Below are 22,191 nucleotides of genomic sequence, written 5' to 3'. Positions count from 1 at the left end.
CTCAGGGGAGGGGCAGCCAGAGCTCACAGTGTCTGGAGGCTCAGAGCCTGCTGCACACACATCACAGTGGCCATGACATGCAGGCCTCCCTCACTGATGACATGGCCTCTTCCTTGTCTCACACTGGGCTTCCCCCAAAGGCAGGGCACTTCCTCCCTGGCTGTGACTTGTGAGCATCTCCATCAGATTCCATTAGCCTAGGATACTGAATACATGTTAGCAGGGCTCAGGGGTAACAAACCCAGAAGCTAGACACATGAGCACGTGTCAGGACCAGGGTTCGACCCACCCACCGAGCCCACCTCAGAGGAGAAGCTTCCTGAGTGGTGGGCTAGTGCTACAAGTGCCTCTACTCTCCTCCTAGGCTGGGCTGACTTTTTTGGTTTTTTTTTTTTTTTTTTTTGTCACTGCCCTTGTCTTCATAATAAACTATCTCAGGCCTATCAAGAGGTGCTAAGCCAGTAATTAAAATGTTACAAGTTCATACCTGGGGGAGAGATTTTTACAATGGGAGTAAGATCAATGTACAGCAGGAGTCTGTGATTCCTGCTGTGTAATGAGAGGACCATGGCCCTCCAGAGAACGTCCATCACAACCACAGGGTTGAAAGACACTCTGAGTGCAGTTCAAGCTCTGGGGGAAGGCTTAGCAGGTTGAGACGCTCATGCAGAAGAGAAGTTCTAGTCTAGAAGGAAGAGCTAACCCACATGTCAATGCAGAGATGAGGGAGAGCAAAGGTTTAGAAAGAAAGAAGCCATTCTGGGACATTGTAGACTGTCAAAAGGTCGAAGGCAAGTGTGACAAATATCTGAGGATGAAGAAGGGTCAGACAACTAGAGACCATCTGAGAGAAATTGTAGCTGAGAAGTGTCCTCACTCAGGCAGTCTTCAGAGGATACCTATTCCAGAGGCAGAGCACACACTCAGCGACACGAATGCAAAATGCCTAAGACAGAGGCACATGCTTGTAAAACTATGAAACCTCAATGTCACCCTCCACAATCTGAAAGGTTCTAGGGAAAGGAAAGAAGTGCCATACAAAGGTAGACTTATCAAGTCCCCATCACACTTCCTTTCCCAAAGCCAAGACACAAGGAAAGAGTGGAATGACATATTCCAAGCACTAAAAAAGAGGGCATTCCAGCCACTCACTTTGTAGCCTGCAAAGTTGTTTTACAAGTAGGAAGCGGGGAAAATAACAGTCTCTTCAAATATCCAGAAGCTACAGGCATTTGATATCCTCAACATCACCTTAAAAAAAAAATTATCAGTGAGGAAGGAGGAATCACAGGAAAGCACATTCTCAGAGAGTTCCACAGCAGCAGACTAGAAAAAGAACAAAGATTAAAAAAGCAAGTAAAGGAATTAAAGGACAAAGAATTTCTACCAAATGATTGCTAATTGAGATAAGTAAATAGGACTATCTCACATACAAAGTGTTAGCTATTAAACTTGTGGTAACCACAAGAAAAGCCAGGAACAGAGAGTACAGAAAACACAAAAAATATCAGTGAGCAACTCATCAGAGAAACTCATCTGCACAAAAGGCAGATGGAAACAAATAGGCAAAGAGCCAACCATTAAGACAGCCTCGGAATCAGAATGGACATAATAAAACCACACAGAGCAACAAACACCCTAATTGTGAAAGGCCTAACTTCACTTTTCAAATGTCTCCAGTAGGGGAGCTTAAGGGAGTAAAGAACAGGATCCACCCACTACATGTCTTCAGAAAACACACATATCCAAAGGAAAGATGAATGGAAACATAGTGTCCCAGGCTGGAGCCAGCTATTCCCAGATAATATAATTCACAACAGAAGGGAAGGGACAGCTACTCTGCTTTGTGATAAACCAGATGTTCAGGTAAAGGAAGGAACAGAGAAGGACATTAAACGATGGTCAATGGACTAACCCAACAAAAAGACGTAACCTTCATAAAAATATATGCCCCGAACTCAAGTACACCCACATACATGAAACAAGTACTTACTGAACTTAAGGGAGACATGAACCATAACACGACAATAGTCGGAGCCTTTTCTTTTAATATTCATTTATTGATTGATTGACTGATTGATTGATTCCCTTTTGTTGCCCTTGTTGTTTTTATTGTTGCATGTATTATTGGTGTCATCATTGTTGGATAGGACAAAGAGAACTGGAGAGAGGAGGGGAAGACAGAGAGGGGGAGAGAAAGAGAGACACCTGCAGACCTGCTTCACTGCCTGTGAAGTGACCCCCCTGCAGGTGGGGAGCCAGCAGGGGGAGGGGCTCGAACCAGCATCCTTAAGCAGGTCCTTGAGCTTCAGACCACCTGCGCTTAACCCGCTGAGCTACCACCAGACTCCCAACAGTAGGAGCTTTAACACAGCAATCACAGCAGACAGATCATCAGGACAAAAAATCAATAGGGGGATAGTGATCTTAAATGAAACCATAGATAAAAATGAACCGCATCGATATATACGGAACTGTCCACCTCAGATGAGATAAACACACATGCCGCTCAAGTACACATGCAACATTCACAAGGAGCGAATGTTGTGCTGGGCAAACTGCGTCAACTTACTTATTCCCCATCTTTCCTATGTTCCCTAAATGTCCTAAACACGGACATGGGTTTCAGTGTGATGGAGCCATTTCATTCAAACAGAGGCAGAGGTTTTCACACAAAGTTGATCACAGATTTTTCCAGATGGATATGGAAAGTGTCCCAAGGGTCCTACAGATTTTATTCAGTAACTACTAATCTCTAGTCACCCCCAGAAACACAAAGATTTAGGGTCCTAGGGCCATACATATAAGGACCACAGCCAGGTCCCTATGATAATAAAGGTATCAGCTTATCTACCATGAAGGGGAAGACCGGTGGCTGACCTCACGTGACCCCTGCCCATCACTGCCCCGCCTTGAACATCACTGCCCCGCCCTGCTGCTGTGACGTCTTGGGGGCCATTGTGACCAACCAGAAACCTATAAAAAGCCGCGTCTGAGGGGGGTCTCCTGTCCATATGCCCTGGAAGCTCTTGGTAGTGACCTGTGGCGGACTCCCCAGCTAGCTTACGCACCACCACTCCCACACACTCGCTCTCGCTCTCGATTCTCGCTCTTTTGATTCCCCTCTCCCTATCCCTGCACTTTACCTGATACCCACTCCCATTACCCCTCTCCCCACTCCTTTCCCTTACCCCACACTCTCCTTCCCCCCCCTTTACTCTCCTCTTTGCCATTTCCCCCTTCCCTTGTTCACCCCCTCCCCTTAGTTATCTAGGATAGCCCTAGCGCATCCTAGTTTGACTACCCCTGTTTTGGGTAGAGCCAGTAAGAGTAGAAGGTAAGTTAGATCTTGCTTGTTGTTTTTTGGTAGTGACAGTCCTAGCTTAGAGTTCCTAGTTAGTCTACAGTGAGTATAGATAGGTCTATGGCTCGGCCTAAGACCTCTCCATTGGGAGAGGGAATGGCCGAGGACGACTTCTGTGTCCTGAGCACCCTTGGGGCCGGCAGCTTCTCTGTCGTCGTGCTGGCCCGCCATCGTCACAGCGGCAGAAAAGTGGTCATCAAGAAGATGAAGATGCTGGGGCAGACAGGCCTGAAGATGGCGCATCACGAGTGCAACGTCATGCGAGGTCTGAGCCACCCCAACATCTTGCCCCTGCTGGGCACCATAGAGAGGGCATTCCAACTGCAGCTGGTCATGCCCTACGTGAGGGGGGGAGACCTACGGGACTATCTCTGCCGCAAGGGCCCCATGAGGGAGGAGGAGGCCAGAAGGGTGTTCCGCCAGTTGGCCTCGGCTATGGAATATTGCCACGCCAAAGGAATCGCTCACAGGGACCTGAAACCTGAGAATATTCTCGTGCAAAGCCTGAACCGGGTCAAGATCACGGACTTTGGCCTGAGTGGCCTTTTTCTCCAGCAGTCCATGGACAGCCTGCAGGGCACCTTGGGCTACATGGCGCCCGAGATAGTGACAGGGGGCACCTACGGCCCCGGGGTGGACATCTGGAGCCTGGGGGTGGTGTTGTATGAAATGGTGAAAGGTCACCTGCCAGAGGAACGACCCATCTGGACTCTATTCAGAAGGAAGCCCCGGCTCTCCCAGGAGCTCCGACACCTGCTGCACCGCATGCTCAACTCTGACCCCAAGGAGCGAATTGGCTGGCCAGAGATCCTGAGCCACCCATGGGTGACCCAGGGCATGGGACCCATGGAAGCCTACAGGGAACCCACCTCCTCCGATGAGCCAGCCCCAGCTGAGCAGTCCATTCCTTCCAGCCTGCTGCCAAGTAGGAAGAAGAGGGCCAGCAGGAGCAGGAGCAGGAGCAGGAGCAGGAGCAGGAGGAAGTGTGTGTCTGCCCCAGCAGCTCTGCGCACCGGCTCCTGGGAGCAAGACGAGGCCCTGGAGCCTGGCCAACCCCCCAAGTGCTGCAGTCTCCCTGTCTTCACGTCCACGTCCACCCCCAGCCTGGCCCCCCCAGCAGTGCCTCCCAACACACCACAAGGCAGCTGCCCTGCCTCCGGCCCCTCCCCCTCCTCGGCAGCAGCCCCAGCACCTGGGGAGGAGAGCTGCCCCCCCTCGGGCCAGGGCGCACAGGCCAGCAGCCCCTCTGCCACCTGGATCCCCATCCGCCATGGGGCAGCCCGCAGGCTGCTGAACCGTCTCCTGCAGCTTTGTTGCGGCTGCTGTCTGGGTCCCCACAAGGGTGGCAGGACACGTGTCCACCCGCTCAGGACATGAGGATACAGGGCCCCTCGCATGGCCTGGTGAGTTAGTGGGCATGGGGGGGGGAGGTCACCCCTAACTGCAGATCTCATAGGCCTGTTGTCTCCTCTGCAGGTGGAGGCCGAGAGCTGAGAGAGAGATGCTCCCTGCATCCCGCTGAGGCCAGGGCCCCTGCTGCCTCTGAACTGTCTGCCGCTGAAGACCCCGCTGCCCCATAGGGGGCCTCCCAGAATGTGAAATAAATTGTGATTATGCATTAATAGAATGTGAAATAAATTGTGACTTTGCATTGGTCTACTTTTGGTGCTTTCTTTTCATTTGCGTCCCTGGGGGTCACCCCAGCCACAGGTCCTCCCCAGCACTGCCCACCTGGCTTCCTGCCCCAACCTACAGTCTGCATTTTCAGGGGAGGGGCAGCCAGAGCTCACAGTGTCTGGAGGCACAGAGCCTGCTTCACACACACATCACAGTGGCCATGACATGCAGGCCTCCCTCACTGATGACATGGCCTCTTCCTTGTCTCACACTGGGCTTCCCCCAAAGGCAGGGCACTTCCTCCCTGGCTCTCAGGTCTCCCATAGCCTGGGTGGGCCTCCATCAGTTTCCATAAGCCTGGGATAGTCAATACCTCTTAGTAGGGTGCAGGGGTAACCAACCCAGAAGACAGACACATGAGCACGTGCCAGGACCAGGGCTCACCACACCCCCGGAGCCCACCTCCAAGGGGAAGCTTCATGAGTGTTGGGCTCGTGCTACAAGTGTCTGAACTCCTCTCCTAGGCCGCACTAATTTTTTATTTTGTGGGGGTTGTTTTTTTGACCCTCCCCTTGTGTTGATAATAGACTCTATCTCCGGCCTATCAAAAGGTGTTAAGCTGTTGGATAGTATGCCAGCTCCCCCTGGCTCCTGCTTAACCATATGCCTATATAGGGATAGATTTAATCCCATTCAAAGCTTTGGTCTATTTACATAAATCACTTTTACATTTATATAAAGCACCACACTCCCTCCAGGGCATTGGTTCAATCCCCACTGTTTCATGATATGTTTTTGCTCCACCCCCTCTCCTTGTCACACCCTGATCCTCTCCTTGTCACACTCTGATTGTCACCAGTCATTTTTCTCTCCACCCTCTCTATATCACATCCTGTTTCCACCCTACTTGGAGAGTATAAAAACAGCTGCTCTTCTGATTAAAGACACTTGGAAATTGCTTTCCGGCTCCGAGAGTTCCAGAGTGTATCTCCTGCGAAGTTACTGCAGCACGAGTTCCTGATCCCTCTCACGCAGCAGCCTAGATCAGCTCCACTTGAGTTCTCTCCAACCCAGAGAGCACTAGCTCGGGAAGAAGTACCCTCAGGCTATCCCGGCATCTGGCGCCCAAACAGGGACACGTAAGCAGCAGATTTACAAGAAGACATCCTAGATAAGTACACACCTTTTGGGTATCTGCAATATTGTGTTAAGGCGCTGTGATTTTTTTCTTTCTTATTGTTTTCCTGAGATCTCTCCACCATGGAAAATCTTTTCCAAATTCTGCATTCTTTGTCCAGTATACAATTTTTATATATCTGGGACATTTTTCTCGGTGCTGTACCTTATATCCTGTTGATCATCATAGCAGCTTTTAAGGGATATATAGGGCAACCTCTCAAAAGGCTTAAGGACCTAGAGGGTGAGGTCCAAGAGATAAAGGAAGTGATCATAGAACTTAACCAGCACCTTAAAAACAAGAAGAAGCAAAGGCCTGTCGTGATCTTGACCCACCCTAATTCCTCTGCATCTTGCCCTGCGGCCCCTATTTTGGCATCTTGCCCTGAGGCCCCTATTTTGGGAGACACGTGTCCGAATTCCCCTTTGGACCCCACAGCCACTTCTTCGGCCACACCCCCATTTTGGCAGACACGTGTCTGGAACCTCCTGCTGCCTCCACGGCTGCTTCTTCAGCCACCCCCGTTTTGACAGACACATGTCCGAATTCTCCTGTAGCCTCCAAAACCACTTCTTCGGCCGCTTCTCCAGAAGCTTCCACTTCGGTGACTCCTCCTCCTGCTACACACTTATCAGAGCAAGTCCACACATTTTCGGTCAATGTTGCCCCCAACAGACAGAAACCTCAGGCCTGATATCCATATTCTGCCACAGACCTGAAGGAACTACGCCAGGCTATCAAGGATGATGGTATTCATGGACCAGGTCCATTTTACAAGGCCTGCTTCAGAACCTTAATACCCCTAAAGACTGGAGGGATGTAACTCGCGCTACACTCCCAGGCCCCCTCTTCCTGCAATGGGAGGCATTCTTTCGCGATGAATGGTTACAACAATCGCGGAAAAATATTCAAAATCAGCCAGAGGGGAATTTTGATGCATTGTTTGGAACAGGCCAATTAGAAACAGGGATTCAACAGGCGGAAGCCAAGTTTCCACCGGGGTATTTTGATCAGGTACGCCTGTGTGCATTAAAAGCATGGGAGCGATTAACATCACCCATGGGAGTGGCCTCAACCCCCATTCTCTCCCTTCAACAAGAACCTGATGAATCCCTCGCTAAATTCATTGCCAGGGTCCAATCGAGTTTGGAAAGGAAGATTTATAATCCTGATGCTCGTTTTCTCCTCCTGCGATCCATAGTCTGGGATGGAATGCTTCTGCATTTTCGACAGGCCTGTATCACTCTTAAAAACGAACACCCATATACCTGGATTATAGCTATACAGGATCTCAGATCAAGCTCTTTTCAAGGACCTATGTTACAGGCCTATGCAGCTACCTTACATAAGCAAAAAGGGGCTTGCTTTCAGTGCGGTCGCCCAGGGCATTGGCGTAACCCATGTCCAGAAAATAGACCTCGACCCTGCCTCCAGTCAGGGCAACCCCGCCTCCAGACAGGGAATCAGAGACCACGAATGCCTTGTCCCAGATGCCAGAAAGGATTTCACTGGAGGAGAGATTGTTGGTCAAGGTTCCATAGGAACGGCATGCCTCTGCCAAATGTAAACAGGGATTTAAACTAGGTGTGGGGCTTCCCTTAGCCCTGCCCCCAAGAGGGAAGGAAGCAGGTCGCCTGCTTGGTGCTGTGCCCTTCTTCCACAAACAGAAGCCCAGCTTGGGACCCAATCCGTCGCTACACCCACCACGCCAAGTAACAATAACAGAGGGTGAGCAGAAGGAGGAACCCGCAGTATGTGGGAACTTCCAGCATAGAAATAACCGGCTGGAGCAAGAGAACAGCTCAAATTCGGAGCCTGAGATTTTATGGACCACCCCTGTTTTAGAAAGGGGTCACCCAACTATGACAGTAAAGATTGGTAATATTCCCTTTAAGTGTTTGATTGACACGGGAGCAGATAAGACAATATTAAGACAAGCAGAAGTTCCCCAGAGTTGGGAACTCCTCCCAGGACCACGCTTACATGGTGTTGGAGGATTGACTCAGGCATTCTGCACACGAGAGTCCCTTGTGTGGGAAGATCCAGAAGGGACTACCAGACGCTTTCAGCCTTTAATAGCTGATATAAGCACCAATTTATTGGGAAGAGACTTGCTGGAATCTTTAGATGTAGTGATATCCTCAGACACCTCTGCAGGACACCACACTCACTCCTGTGAGACTGCTAGACCCAGCCAGCACCCCCAATACTAACTGCCACTGTTTGTAACAGAACTCCCCACTTAGATTGGCTTTCTAATGAGCCTGTCTGGGTGGAACAGTGGCCTTTGCCTAGGGAGATGCTAGAAATTTTAAAAGAACTCGTCCAAGAGCAGTTATCTTTGGGACACATTCGTCATTCTCGGAGCGCATGGAATACTCCAGTCTTTGTGATTAAAAAGCGCTCAGGAAAATGGCGCCTCCTCCAAGATCTTCGTGCCGTTAATAAAACCATGCAGGTTTGGGGCTCCCCCCAAAGGGGTTTGCCTCTTGCTTCCACGATTCCCACAGGAGTTCCAATCATAGCTATTGATATACAGGATTGTTTTTTCTCTATTCCCTTACACCCACAAGATTGTAAACGTATTGCTTTCTCTGTTCCTTCTATTAATAATGCCAGCCCTGCCGATAGATTTGAATGGGTGGTACTGCCCCAGGGCATGGCTAATAGTCCTACTATTTGTCAAGAGGCTGCTAAATCTGCCCTTTTTCCATATATTCATAAGGGCCTTAAGGTTTTTCATTATATGGATGACGTGTTACTATGGGGAGAATTAGATACAGATCTCTCCGCCCTACGTGATTTTCTAATCCCTGCCTTAAAGAGAAGTGGACTTAATGTAGCTCCTGAGAAGATACAGCTAATCCCTCCAATATCTTTCTTAGGCTCAGAGATTTCCCTAACGCAGATTTGTCCTTTAAAACCTTGTGTTACTTTTCCTTCTAATCGCACTCTTGCTTCTTTACAAAGTTTTCTTGGAAATTTGAATTGGCTTAGGCAGTATCTTTATCTGCCTACGAGCTGCCTGCAACCACTGTTAGATCTGTTAAAAGGAAACAAACAGCCCTCCTCAAAGCGTATGTTAACCCCCGAAGCCTCCTTGGCACTGGAAAAAGTTAACCAGGCTCTCCAGGACATGCACCTCGTTTGGTTCTCCCCCTCCTCTCCAGTAAATCTTCTAATCTTTAACTCCACCCCCACGGTAGTGGGGGCATTGTGGCAGTAACATGGTGTTCTCAAATGGCTTCATACGCCAGTAGGCGGAGCTCCAAGACTCCTTACCTAGCTTGATGACTTAGCATTTATGGTTCGCCAAGGAAGAAACAGATCGGTTCAGGTCTTAGGAAGGGAACCAGATTCAATCATCCTTCCCTTTTCTCTCACAGATACAGAATGGCTCATACGCCACCATTCTCGTTTTGCCATAAGTTTAATGGGTTTTCCAGGACAATTAGATAATCATTTTCCCTCTAATAATTTGATAGCTTCTTTACCTCTGTTGCCTCTACTAGTACCTAAACTTTTCTCTCGAGATCCCATCCCCTCTGCTCCTACAGTGTTCACTGATGGTGGAAAAAAGGGAGCTGCTGCCCTTATATATTATCCAGACCAGCAATACCCCAAACCTCTCTTTACTGAACTTCCTGATAATTCCCCTCAGTACAAAGAACTTTATGCTGTTTTCTCTGCATTAAAAGTTGTACCAGAATCCTTCAACCTTTTTTCTGACAGTGTGTATACTGTTAACTTACTTCCATGGCTTGCTCGATCTTGTGTAAGAATTGATGACAACCCACTTTCTCCTCTTTTAATTCAAATTGCCTCTATGCTCTGTTCTCGAACCCAACCACTGTATGTTCAGCACCTACGTTCCCACAGCCCTCTTCCTGGTCCCCTGCCTGAAGGGAATGCTGCAGCCGACCACCTTGCCTCCACAGGAATTCTCCTAGCCTCTGTCTCTAATCCTGCTGATTTTCATTCCCTAACCCATGTTAATCTTAAAGGTCTTCGAGCTCGATTTCCTGATATTCCTCTCGCACAGTTAAAACGTATTCTTGCTACATGTTCCTCCTGTGCAGGTCTAATCAAAACACCTGCTATTCAAACTCTGGGGGTTAATCCTCGAGGTTTAAAAGCCAATGCTCTTTGGCAAATTGATGTTACCCACATACCCAACTTTGGCAAACAAAAATATGTGTTCGTCTCAATTGATACCTTCTCTAAGTTTATGTGGGCTACAGCTCAGACTGGAGAAAACTCAAAAAAGCTTATAAGCCATATGCTCTCCTGTTTTGTTGTAATGGGCTTACCTCTTCAACTTAAAACGGATAATGGACCTGCTTTTACCAGCAAACAATTTAAAGATTTTTGTTCCCTCTGGAACATTACTCATACTACAGGCATTCCGTATAATCCACAGGGACAAGGCATTGTTGAGAGGGCCCAACATACTCTTAAGGCTCAATTAAATAAAGAAAAAGGGGAAATGTACCCCCCCAATATCCAGCTGGCAAAAGCCTTAACTACATTAAATCTCCTTAATATTTACAAAAACTCAGACCAACTTCCTATTATTCTTCATTGGCAAACACCACCCACCCTCCCAGCTATTAAAGTCAAATGGAAAGACCCACTTGATAAAATCTGGAAAGGACCTGACCCCCTGTTGACTATGGGGAGGGGTTTTGCATGCATTTTTCCACAAAATTACTCCAAGCCTGTTTGGGTTCCTGCCCGCCATGTCCGGCAATACCCACATGATGGCGCTGATATCCCTGAAGAACAAGAAACACTGCAAGAAGACTGGCTGCAAGAGGACTGGCTGCAGGATGCACCCCAGGATCCATAATACAGCATGGCAGAATAAAAAAAAATCTGATTCACAGAACTCTTCACCCCCACCCCCCAAATGTCTTATGCTATGACTGGCCAGTTGTGTTTTGTTACGTGTGAGTGAGTGAGTAAAAAAAAAAAAAATTGAGTGAGTTGAGTGATCAAAATTTTTGTAAGACCCATTGTGCTCAGAGTACTCTGAAAGTTAACTGACTTTATATAAAACGGCTGGACACAGCCATAGTTTCTGGAGACGTCCAGAAACAGTCCACAAATTGTTCATTCCTCCTTTTGATTTCTTTTTTAATTCTTGATATGAATATGAAATGTTTAGTCTTAAACTGTGTGAGTAAAGATGGTTCAACTATGACAGTAGATCTAAATTCGCATTTGAAATGATATGTCTTATTTACAAGTTTTTCTTCTCCTGTGTGTTATAAACTATACGTTTAATATGCGTGTTTCAAGTTTGGTAAACATTAACTTAATGGTTAAATTGTAACTTTGAAGCTACATTCTTACGAGAAGAGGTAAAATCAATTCATTAAAGTAACTGAGTGTTTAAGGTAAAACTATAAATATTCAATATGACAATTCATCATCTCCTAAGTTAAAATACAAATCCTCTATACAGGACATTTTTGGAGGGCCCCCAAAAATGTCCTGTAAGCTATCTTGTGGAAATTAATCCGCAACAAATTTGGCATCAATCTGATATTGTAAATGTACCCCCCCAAAAAAATTGTCACTAAAATGTGTTAACTCTAGTAACCTGAGTTTACTTAAAAACCCAATGTAAAAATAGTTAAGAATCAATATATGTGACTTAAATTCAGTATGAAAAATTTGCTATATAGAGACTGCTACATGAGGTCACATAAGATGACCTTTACACGAAATTATAAAGATACCTAAACCAATTATAATCACTGAGTTATCAATTGTAGTAAACTTCTAATTTGTTACAAAGTTTTTTCATAAGTAATTGACTACAGCTATGACAAGCCTTCGCATAAAGAAGCATCTGCTCATATAGAATCCCCAGAAATCCATCTTGGACCCCTGACCTCTGACATCACCCACAATTATAGCCATCCCCCGAAACCCATGATGTGACCTGACACGATCTGGAGAACCTGATTCACAGACTCCAAAGGACAAGACTTCCCTACTGCCTTTCTCTCAACCATCGGTGTCTGCTCTTCCTGCTTCTGTTTCGCCCATCATATTTTGGCGGTTCCAGGTCACTCTCTACAGAGAAGAAAAGTTCCAGTGGCCGTCCTCCTCCATCAAGATAGACGTGTGGCATTTATTTCCTGGCCGTTGACATTGGACTGATGCTTCTATAGAACTTGCTGGACACTCCCTTTATACTGCTGGACTTCTTGAAGAATGACTGTAGCAGTTCACAGAACTTTCCGCCAGCTGACTCGGGATTTTGCAATGCCAGATCATCCCTCTAGCCCCTCGGCTTATCAGGCCCCCACTCCTCCACCCATCAGGCTCACTCTGTCTCTTGCTACTCTTACTTATCCCTCCCTGTCTTGTGCTAGTTCTTTTTGAAGACACTTACATGAAGACACTTACATGCTATCATTCTGCTTTCTTCCCAACAGGTTTCTGTTCACCCCTACACTGCTATTCCCCTGACAGAGATGAAGCCTTTTACAGACATTGACCCAGTTATATATGGCCATTAAGTAAGAGGGAGATGTTGGGGAATTGTGAGGATATGGTTGAGCTTGGAAGGGCTTGAGCCTGAGGGGTGTGTCAATCCTGTTAGTCTCTCTCTCCACAGAGAGGTTGAAAAGGAGGGACAGTAGAACCCCAAAAAGGTGTGCCTCTTATCAGTCTAACTGCCTCACAAAGTGCCCCACACTCCTGATACTATGGCAAATAGTTAAAAAGAAAGGGGGAGATGTTGGATAGTATGCCAGCTCCCCCTGGCTTCTGCTTAACCATATGCCTATATAGGGATAGATTTAATCCCATTCAAAGCTTTGGTCTATTTACATAAATCACTTTAAATTTACATAAAGCACCACACTCCCTCCAGGGCATTGGTTCAATCCCCACTGTTTCATGATATGTTTTTGCTCCACCCCCTCTCCTTGTCACACCCTGATCCTCTCCTTGTCACACTCTGATTGTCACCAGTCATTTTTCCCTCCACCCTCTCTATATCACATCCTGTTTCCACCCTACTTGGAGGGTATAAAAACAGCTGCTTTCCGGCTCCGAGAGTTCCAGAGTGTATCTCCTGCGAAGTTAGTGCGGCACGAGTTCCTGATCCCTCTCACGCAGCAGCCTAGATCAGCCCAGTTGAGTTCTCTCCAACCCAGAGAGCACTAGCTCGGGAAGAAGTACCCTCAGGCTACCCCGGCATTAAGTCAGTCATTAAAATGTCACTTCCAACATACATGGGGTGAAATATCTATAGTGGAAGAAAGATCATAGTAGGAGTTTGTGGTTCCTGCTGCATGAAGAAAGGACCATGGCCCTACAGAGAACTTGCATCAGAACTAAAGGGTTGAAAGACGCTCAGATGGAAGGCTTAGGCAGTAGACACACTCATGCAGAAGGAAAGTTGTAGTCTAGAAGGAAGGGTTAACCCACATGTCAATGTAAAGATGAGGGAGAGCAAAGGTTTAGAAATAAAGTAGCAATTCGGGGAAAGTGCAAACTCCGTCAAAAGGCCAAATATAAGTGTGATAGAAATATCTGAGGATGGGGCTCGGGCGGTAGCGCAGCGGGATAAGCACATGTGGTGCAAAACACAAGACCGGTGGAAGCATGCTGGTTCGAACCCCCGGCTCCCCACCTGCAGGGCAGTCGCCTCACAGGCGGTGAAGCAGGTCTGCAGGTGTCTATCTTTCTCTCCTCTTCTCTGTCTTCCCCTTCTCTCTCCATTTCTCGCTGTCCTATTCAACAACTAATGACATCAACAACAACAATAATAACCACAACAAGGCTACAACAACAAGGGCAACCAAAGGGGGGCAAAAATGGGCTCCAGGGGCAGTGGACTGATTCACGGTGCAGGAACTGAGCCCCAGCAATAACCCTGGAGGCAAAAATTATATTAAATATTATTAAATTAAATTAAATTAAAAAAGGAATATCTGTGGATGAGGGGGAGGGTCAGAAAACTAGTGACCATTTGAGAGAAATTTTAGCTGAGAACTGTCCTCACTCAGGCAATCTTCAGCATAGACCTATTCCAGAGGCAGAGCACACACTCAGGTACATGAATGCAAAATGCCTAACAAGGAGGTACATCCTTGTAAAACTATCAAACCCCAATGTCAACGTACACAATCTGAAGGCTTCTAGGAGAAGGAAAGATGTTGCATACAAAGGTAGACTTATCCAGTTTCCATCAGACCTCCTTTCACAATCCCAAGACACAAGGAAAGAGTGGGATGACATATTCCAAGTACTAAAAAAGAGGAAATTCCAACCAGGAATTTTGCAGCCAGCAAAGTTGTCTTTCACGTATGAGGGGTAAATAATGGTCTCTTCAAGTATCCCAAAGCTACAGGCACTTGCTCACCTCAACCTCACCTTATACAAATTATCCATGAGAAAGGCGGAAGCAAAGGAATGCACGTTCTCAGTGAGGTGGACAGCAGTAGACTAGAAACAGAGGAAACATTAATCAAGCAAGAAAAGGAATTAAAGGACAAAGCCTTTCTACCAAATGTTTGCTAGCTGAGATCAATTTAAACACGACTTTCTCACATCCAAAGTGTTAGCTATTCAATTGATGGTAACCACAAGAAAAACCAGGAAAAGAGATGCACAGAAAACACAAGAGAAATCAGTGAGGAACTCATCGGAGAAACTCACCTACAGAAAAGGACAGGTGGAAACAAATAGGCAAAGAGTCAACAATTAAGACAGCCTCGGAATCAGAATGGACATAAATAAACCACACAGAGCAATGAAGACCCTAAATGTGAACGGCCTAAATTCACTTTTCAAAAGTCTCCCAGTAGCTTAATGGAGAAAAGAACAGGATCCATGCGGGACATTTCTTCGGGAAATACACATCCAAAGAAAAGAGAAATGGAAACCTCATGTCCCAGGCTGCAGCCAGCTATTCTAAGACACTAATTCACAACAGGAGGGAAGGGACAGCTGCTCTGCCTTTTGATAAAACAGATGTTCAGATGTAAAGAAAGGAACAGAGAGGGACATTACACGGTGGTCAATGGACTAACCCAACAAAAAGACGTAACCGTCATAAATATATATGCCCCAAACTCAAGTGCACCCAAATAGATCAAACAAGGACTTCACTGAACTTGAGGGAGATATGAACAGTAAGACAATCATAGTAGGAGCTTTGAACACACCACTCACAGCAGACAGATCATCAGGACAAAACAAATAAACAAATAAATCAATAGGGGGAGTGATTTTAAATGAAACCATAGCTGAAATGGACCTAATTGATATATACTGAACTGTGCATCTCAGAAGAGATAAACACACCTTCTGCTCACGTACCCATGCAACATCCACAAGGAGCGACGACATGCTGGGCAAACAGGCGTCAACTTACTTATTTCCCATCTTTCCTATGTTCCCTAAATGTCCTAAAGACGGGCATGGATTTCAGTGCGATGGAGCCATTTCATTCAAATAGAGGCAGAGGTTTTCAGGCAAAGGTGATCACAGATTTTTTTCCCCCAGTGGATATGCAAAGTGTCCTAAAGGTCCTACAGATTTTATTCAGTAACTACTAATCTCTAGTCAACCCCAGACACAGACAGGTTTTTGGGTCCTAGGGTCATATAAGGACCACACCCAGGCCCCTATGGGAATAAAGGCATTAGGTTTTCTACCATGAAGGGGGGAAGACCTGTGGCTGACCTCCCGGTGAGCCCTGGCCATCACTGACCCACCCTTCTGCTGTGACCCCCTGGCCATGACTGCCCTGCCCTGCTGGTGTGTCCTCTTGGGAGCCATTGTGACCAACCAGAAACCTATAAAAAGCCGCGTCTGAGGGGGGTCTCCTGTCCATATGCCCTGGAAGCTCTTGGTAGTGACCTGTGGCGGACTCCCCAGCTAGCTTACGCACCACCACTCCCACACACTCGCTCTCGCTCTCGATTCTCGCTCTTTTGATTCCCCTCTCCCTATCCCTGCACTTTACCTGATACCCTCTCCCATTACCCCTCTCCCCACTCCTTTCCCTTACCCCACACTCTCCTTCCCCCCCCCCTTTACTCTCCTCTTTGCCATTTCCCCCTTCCCTTGTTCACCCCCTCCCCTTAGGTATCTAGGATAGCCCTAGCGCATTCTAGTTTGACTACCCCTGTTTTGGGTAGAGCCAGTAAGAGTAGAAGGTAAGTTAGATCTTGCTTGTTGTTTTTTGGTAGTGACAGTCCTAGCTTAGAGTTCCTAGTTAGTCTACAGTGAGTGTAGATAGGTCTATGGCTCGGCCTAAGACCTCTCCATTGGGAGAGGGAATGGCCGAGGATGACTTCTGTGTCCTGAGCACCCTTGGGGCCGGCAGCTTCTCTGTCGTCGTGCTGGCCCGCCATCGTCACAGCGGCAGAAAAGTTGTCATCAAGAAGATGAAGATGCTGGGGCAGACAGGCCTGGAGATGGCGCATCACGAGTGCAACATCATGTGAGGTCTGAGCCACCCTGCTGGGCACCATAGAGAGGGCATTCCAACTTCTGCACGTTATGCCCTACATGAGGGGGGGAGACCTGCGGGACTATCTCTGCCGCAAGGGCCCCATGAGGGAGGAGGAGGCCAGAAGGGTGTTCCACCAGTTGGCCTTGGTTATGGAATATTGCCACTCCAAAGGAATCGCTCACAGGGACCTGTAACCTGAGAATATTCTCGTGCAAAGCCTGAACCGGGTCAAGATCATGGACTTTGGCCTGAGTGGCCATTTTCTCCAGCAGTCCATGGACAGCCTGCAGGGCACCTTAGGTTACATGGCGCCCGAGATAGTGACGGGGGGGGGGCACCTATGGCCCCAGGGTGGACATCTGGAGCCTGGGGGTGGTGTTGTATGAAATGGTGAAAGGTCACCTGCCAGAGGAACGACCCATCTGGACTCTATTCAGAAGGAAGCCCCGGCTCTCCCAGGAGCTCCGACACCTGCTGCACCGCATGCTCAACTCTGACCCCAAGGAGCGAATTGGCTGGCCAGAGATCCTGAGCCACCCATGGGTGACCCAGGGCATGGGACCCATGGAAGCCTACAGGGAACCCACCTCCTCCGATGAGCCAGCCCCAGCTGAGCAGTCCATTCCTTCCAGCCTGCTGCCAAGTATGAAGAAGAGGGCCAGCAGGAGCAGGAGCAGGAGGAGGAGGAGGAGCAGGAGCAGGAGCAGGAGCAGGAGCAGGAGCAGGAGCAGGAGCAGGAGCAGGAGCAGGAAGAGGTGTGTGTCTGCCCCAGCAGCTCTGCGCACCGGCTCCTGGGAGCAAGACGAGGCCCCGGAACCTGGCCAACCCCCCAAGTGCTGCAGTCTCCCTGTCTTTACGTCCACGTCCACCCCCAGCCTGGCCCCCCCAGCGGTGCCTCCCAACACACCACAAGGCAGCTGCCCTGCCTCCGGCCCCTCCCCCTCCTCGGCAGCAGCCCCAGCACCTGGGGAGGAGAGCTGCCCCCCCTTGGGCCAGGGCGCACAGGCCAGCAGCCCCTCTGCCACCTGGATCCCCATCCGCCATGGGGCAGCCTGCAGGCTGCTGAACCGTCTCCTGCAGCTTTGTTGCGGCTGCTGTCTGGGTCCGCACAAGGGTGGCAGGACACGTGTCCACCTGCTCAGGACATGAGGATACAGGGCCCCTCGCATGGCCTGGTGAGTTAGTGGGCATGGAGGGGGGAGGTCACCCCTAACTGCAGATCTCAGAGGCCTGTTGTCTCCTCTGCAGGTGGAGGCCGAGAGCTGAGAGAGAGATGCTCCCTGCATCCAGCTGAGGCCAGGGACACTATTATATACACCTCTTGGCGAGAAAGCTTTAGAAGTAGTGAAGCAGTGTGCAGGTGTCTCTCTCTCTCCCTCACTATAGTTCCTTCCCCTTCTCAATTTCTGTCTCTATTCAACAAAATTATATAATTTTATTATTTATAATTAATATTTTATTTATAATTTTATTGGGGTATTGATGTTTTAAAATAAATAGAGCTGTTGGTGCATTATATAGCATTTCTCAGTTTTCTTTCTCTTTCTTTCTCTCTTTCCTTCTTTTTTTTCATTATAAGTACAGTTTCTCACCACTTCCTCTCCAATGGTCTGTTTTCCACCCCCACCCCCTTAGAAAACAATTATCTTTCTCCCACAGTGTTTGATATGAATTGACTTTTTTCACACTTATATGTTCAATTTCTATATTCTGTTTTTGAGTGAAACTATTCTGTATGTGTCCTTTACCTCTGTACTTACTTCACTAAACATAATCTTCTCCAATCCCATCCATTTTATCTCAAAGTACATAATATAATCTTTATCGATGAGTAATTTTATTTAGAATTTATAATATAAAAATCTTTCAGTGAGCAGAAAGTTAGAAATCAAAGCAGTGCTAACTCTTAAGTTATACAGTTTTTCTTACTATCTAACTTACTCAACAAATAAGAGGGAATAAATACTTAATTGTTTAAATTATTGTGAAGGTGGTCACTCACGTCTATGTATATAACTTCCTCCCTGCTCCTCCAGGAAATGTCAAGATCAAGTATATTTTTGTCTAGCTTTGTCCCCTTCCACATCCAGTGGACAGCATTAATTCTACAGACGCAAGTGAAAAAGAATCAAGAAGCCAAAAGAAGTTTACTTTTGTGCAGTAATAGGGTAACCATTTCCCTCCTTACCTTAAACTTGTCAACTTCAGCTTTTGAACAGGTTGCATGATATGACAGCACCTGATTCAGGAAAAAGAGAGAGAGAGAGGAAGCTAATTAAACATGAGACTATTTTCTGAAGTTATCTTAGCATAAAAACAAGCATTTTCTCATGATTATCACCTTGACATAATTGTGGGTGATAAGAAATTTCCAATAGCGACCTGTATGACACAGATTATTATCTGCAATTACAGTGGAATCTATTACCATGCTAAATGAAGTTCAGCTTATATTATAGGATATTTTACACGAGGATATTTTTTCTTTGTTGGGGGAACTATTGGTTTATAGTCAACAGTAAAATACAGTAGCTTATACACGTGTAATATTTCTCAGTTTTCCACGTAACACTCTAACCCCCTGCAGGTGGGGACTGCGGACTTGAACCCACATCCTTGTGCATTGTAACATATGAGCTCAACCAGGTGCACCACCATCTGGCCCCTTAGCAGGTTGTTTTTTTTTTATTTCTTTATTGGGGAATTAATGTTTTACATTCAACAGTAAATACAATAGTTTATACATGCATAACATCCCCCAGTTTTCCATATAACAATACAACCCCCACTAGGTCCTCTGACATCCTTCATGGACCTGTATTCTCCCCACCCACCCACCCCAGAATCTTTTACTCTGGTGCGATATGCCAGCAGGTTTTTTTTTTTTTTTTTATAGGTACTTATTTACTAAAGGCACACTATGAAACTGAAGACACAAAAGCACAGTTCCCAAGGATGTGACTATTTGTCACATGTGAAATGTTCTGAAACGTAAACAAAAAAGTGTATTATAAGTACGTCTATATCCTGTAGTTTGCTTGCCGAGTCAACTTTCTTCCCTGGTCTATCCTCACGGGCTTGCTTTCATTATCCATTATGTTTTATGCCCAGCCAACTGCTCCACTTTTTTGTAAGAGGACATTATTTCCCTGCCATACCAACATTAGCCATAGTATGTCACTTAACCATCACAACCTCCCGCACAACCTTTTTTTTTTTTCCTAACAGGAGAAAAGGGGTTAAGAGAAAAGAGCAAAACAAAATAACAGAAAAACAAAAACATCCATCCCCTCTCCTATGACTTCCTAGAATAGGAAAAGTGGAGAGGTATAAGTTGGGAAAGATAAGATATGAGTAAGGCGGTATCAACTTAGTTTTTTGTTTTTAAGTGGTGGTTTCCAAGACTGTGAGATTTCAGGGTAGAGTTCCACACAGCACCCACCACCAAAGTTCCTGCCCGGGGTTGGAAAGTGAAAATGATTTGAATTCAATTTATTTATTAAATGGACTTATTAACAAAAGAGAGATATAACCGACCAACACCGTCCTGGTGCATGCCAGGGTTTAAATTCAACACCTCATTAAAAATGTTTTAATATTGGGGCCAGGTGGTGGTGCACCTGGTTGAGTGCATATGTTACAGTGTGCAAGGACCCTGGTTCGAGCCCCTGGTCCCCACCTGCAGGGGGAAAGCTTCACGAGTAGTGAAGCAGGACTGCAGGTGTCTCTCTGTCTCTCTCCCTATCTCCCCATTCCTCTCAATTTCTGTTGTCTCTATCCAATAAAAATAAAGATAACAAAAATTTTTTAAATATATTTTTTAAATGTTTTAATATTATATATGTTGAATCATGCATTTTTGCAAATATAGATACCAACTTAGAATTACAGATATAGTACAGATTATTTTGTATAGAAAATCCAAATTTTTTAGAGCACAACACCTAAAAATGCAATTACTAGAGATTTAAGACCTGCTAGCGGTACAGATCACACTTTTCCATATTCTGGCATCTCCATCTGCCCTCTTCATTTGTCCTTGAAATGTGACTCCTCAGCCTGCACTGATTCCTTTAGCTTCTGCTGTGCCATGGCTAAGAAAGTACTTTACATTTGTGGTTCCCACAGTAGTGCTTCCTCTCACCAGGATACTGTTTCTGTTGTTTGCCAGTGTCACTGTTAGAACTGTATGATTTCAGGGACATCTAACGCTCTGAAATCATACTCAACTCCACGCTTTTTGCGTCAACTGATGTTTTTAGTTAAGGACATGAATCCAAGGAAAGCTGGAGTAAGGAGGGAAAACCCAAAAGATGTGCTTGCTCCAGACTTGCTTTTGGTCCATGAAATGTAGGGGAAATGACCAAAGGACACTGTTAAGCAGAGCCTTCAAGAGCGGTCACAGTTTTACACTATCTTTCTTTTTTTCTCTGGGAAAGGGATGTCCTTGAAAGGAACTGTTTTCTCAGCTTAGTCCCTGAAGTGAAGATCCAGTATGAGGAGCTGCAGCCCACATGTTGACAATTTGTTATGTGACTAAGAAACTGGCTTTTGTGTTCTGTCACCACATCATAACTTACTGATATAGAAATTTAAAAGTCAAACACCTAATTGTTTGGCTCCTTGCAGTTCTGAGTGGTCACATGAAACTACTCTGGTCAATAAAATGTAAGTGGAAGTGTTGGGGTTGCTTCAGTCTTTTTCCTTTCCCTTTCTCCTGGGAAAAAAACCTGGCGATACAGCGAGCTCTAGTGTCTATGGGGTGATAATGTGATAAGTGGCAGCTTGCTATACACAGTGGAGCAGAAGGGAAAGAGCAATAAGTCTGCCTCAGACCCCCTCTTATACAGGGCGAGTAAGTGCACCTTTGCTGAAGTCAGGATCATAAGGCATAGGCACTACATAAGCATGCAGTGTACACATCCTATAAAGACTGGAAGTACGAAGTAGTAGGCTCCCAGCCCTAACCTATATAGATCTCAAACCAGTTAGCCTGAGAAATGCTAAGTCTCTCTTCATTCAACAATCTTAGAGAATCACAGTACATATTTGGTTCTTAAAAGTAATGCAGGTAGTCAGGCGGTAGCACAGCGGGTTAAGCGCATGTGACACTAAGCGCAAGGACCAGCGGAAGGATCTCAGTGCGAGCCCCCAGCTCCCCACCTGCAGGGGAGTGGATTCACAGGCAGTGAAGCAGGTCTGCAGGTGTCTGTCTTTCTCTCCCCCCTCTTCTCTTCATTTCTCTCTGTCCTATCCAACAATGATGACGACAACAACAATAACAATAATAACTACAACAACAATAACAGCAAGGGCAACAAAAGGGAATAAATAAATTTTAAAAAAGTAATGCAACACATGGGGGTCAGGTGGTGGCGCACCTGGTTGAGCGCACATGTTACAGTGCACAAGGACCCAGGCGTGAGTCACCTGCAGGGGGATAGCCTCACAAGTGGCGAAGCAGTGTTGCAGGTGTCTCTCTGTCTCTCTCCCTCTCTATCACCTCCTTCCCTCTCAATTTCTGACTGTCTCTATCCAACAAATAAA

The 22,191-nt window shown here is 46.5% G+C and overlaps 1 protein-coding gene across 1 annotated transcript in view; it reads right to left on the bottom strand.

Annotated features, from left to right (window-relative positions):
• PDE11A (phosphodiesterase 11A) overlaps positions 1 to 22,191 on the bottom strand; it is a 349,760-nt gene that overhangs the window by 126,163 nt on the left and 201,406 nt on the right. The window contains exon 10 of the mRNA XM_060178283.1: positions 18,833 to 18,883. Coding sequence (XP_060034266.1) covers positions 18,833 to 18,883 — 51 coding nt within the window. The remainder of the gene's footprint in view (positions 1 to 18,832; positions 18,884 to 22,191) is intronic.

Source organism: Erinaceus europaeus, chromosome 18 (genome assembly GCF_950295315.1).
Source record: "Erinaceus europaeus chromosome 18, mEriEur2.1, whole genome shotgun sequence".
In the NCBI taxonomy this organism is placed as follows: domain Eukaryota; kingdom Metazoa; phylum Chordata; class Mammalia; order Eulipotyphla; family Erinaceidae; genus Erinaceus; species Erinaceus europaeus.
Note: the sequence above shows the minus strand (reverse complement) of the source record. Positions and strands in the feature narration are given on the sequence as shown.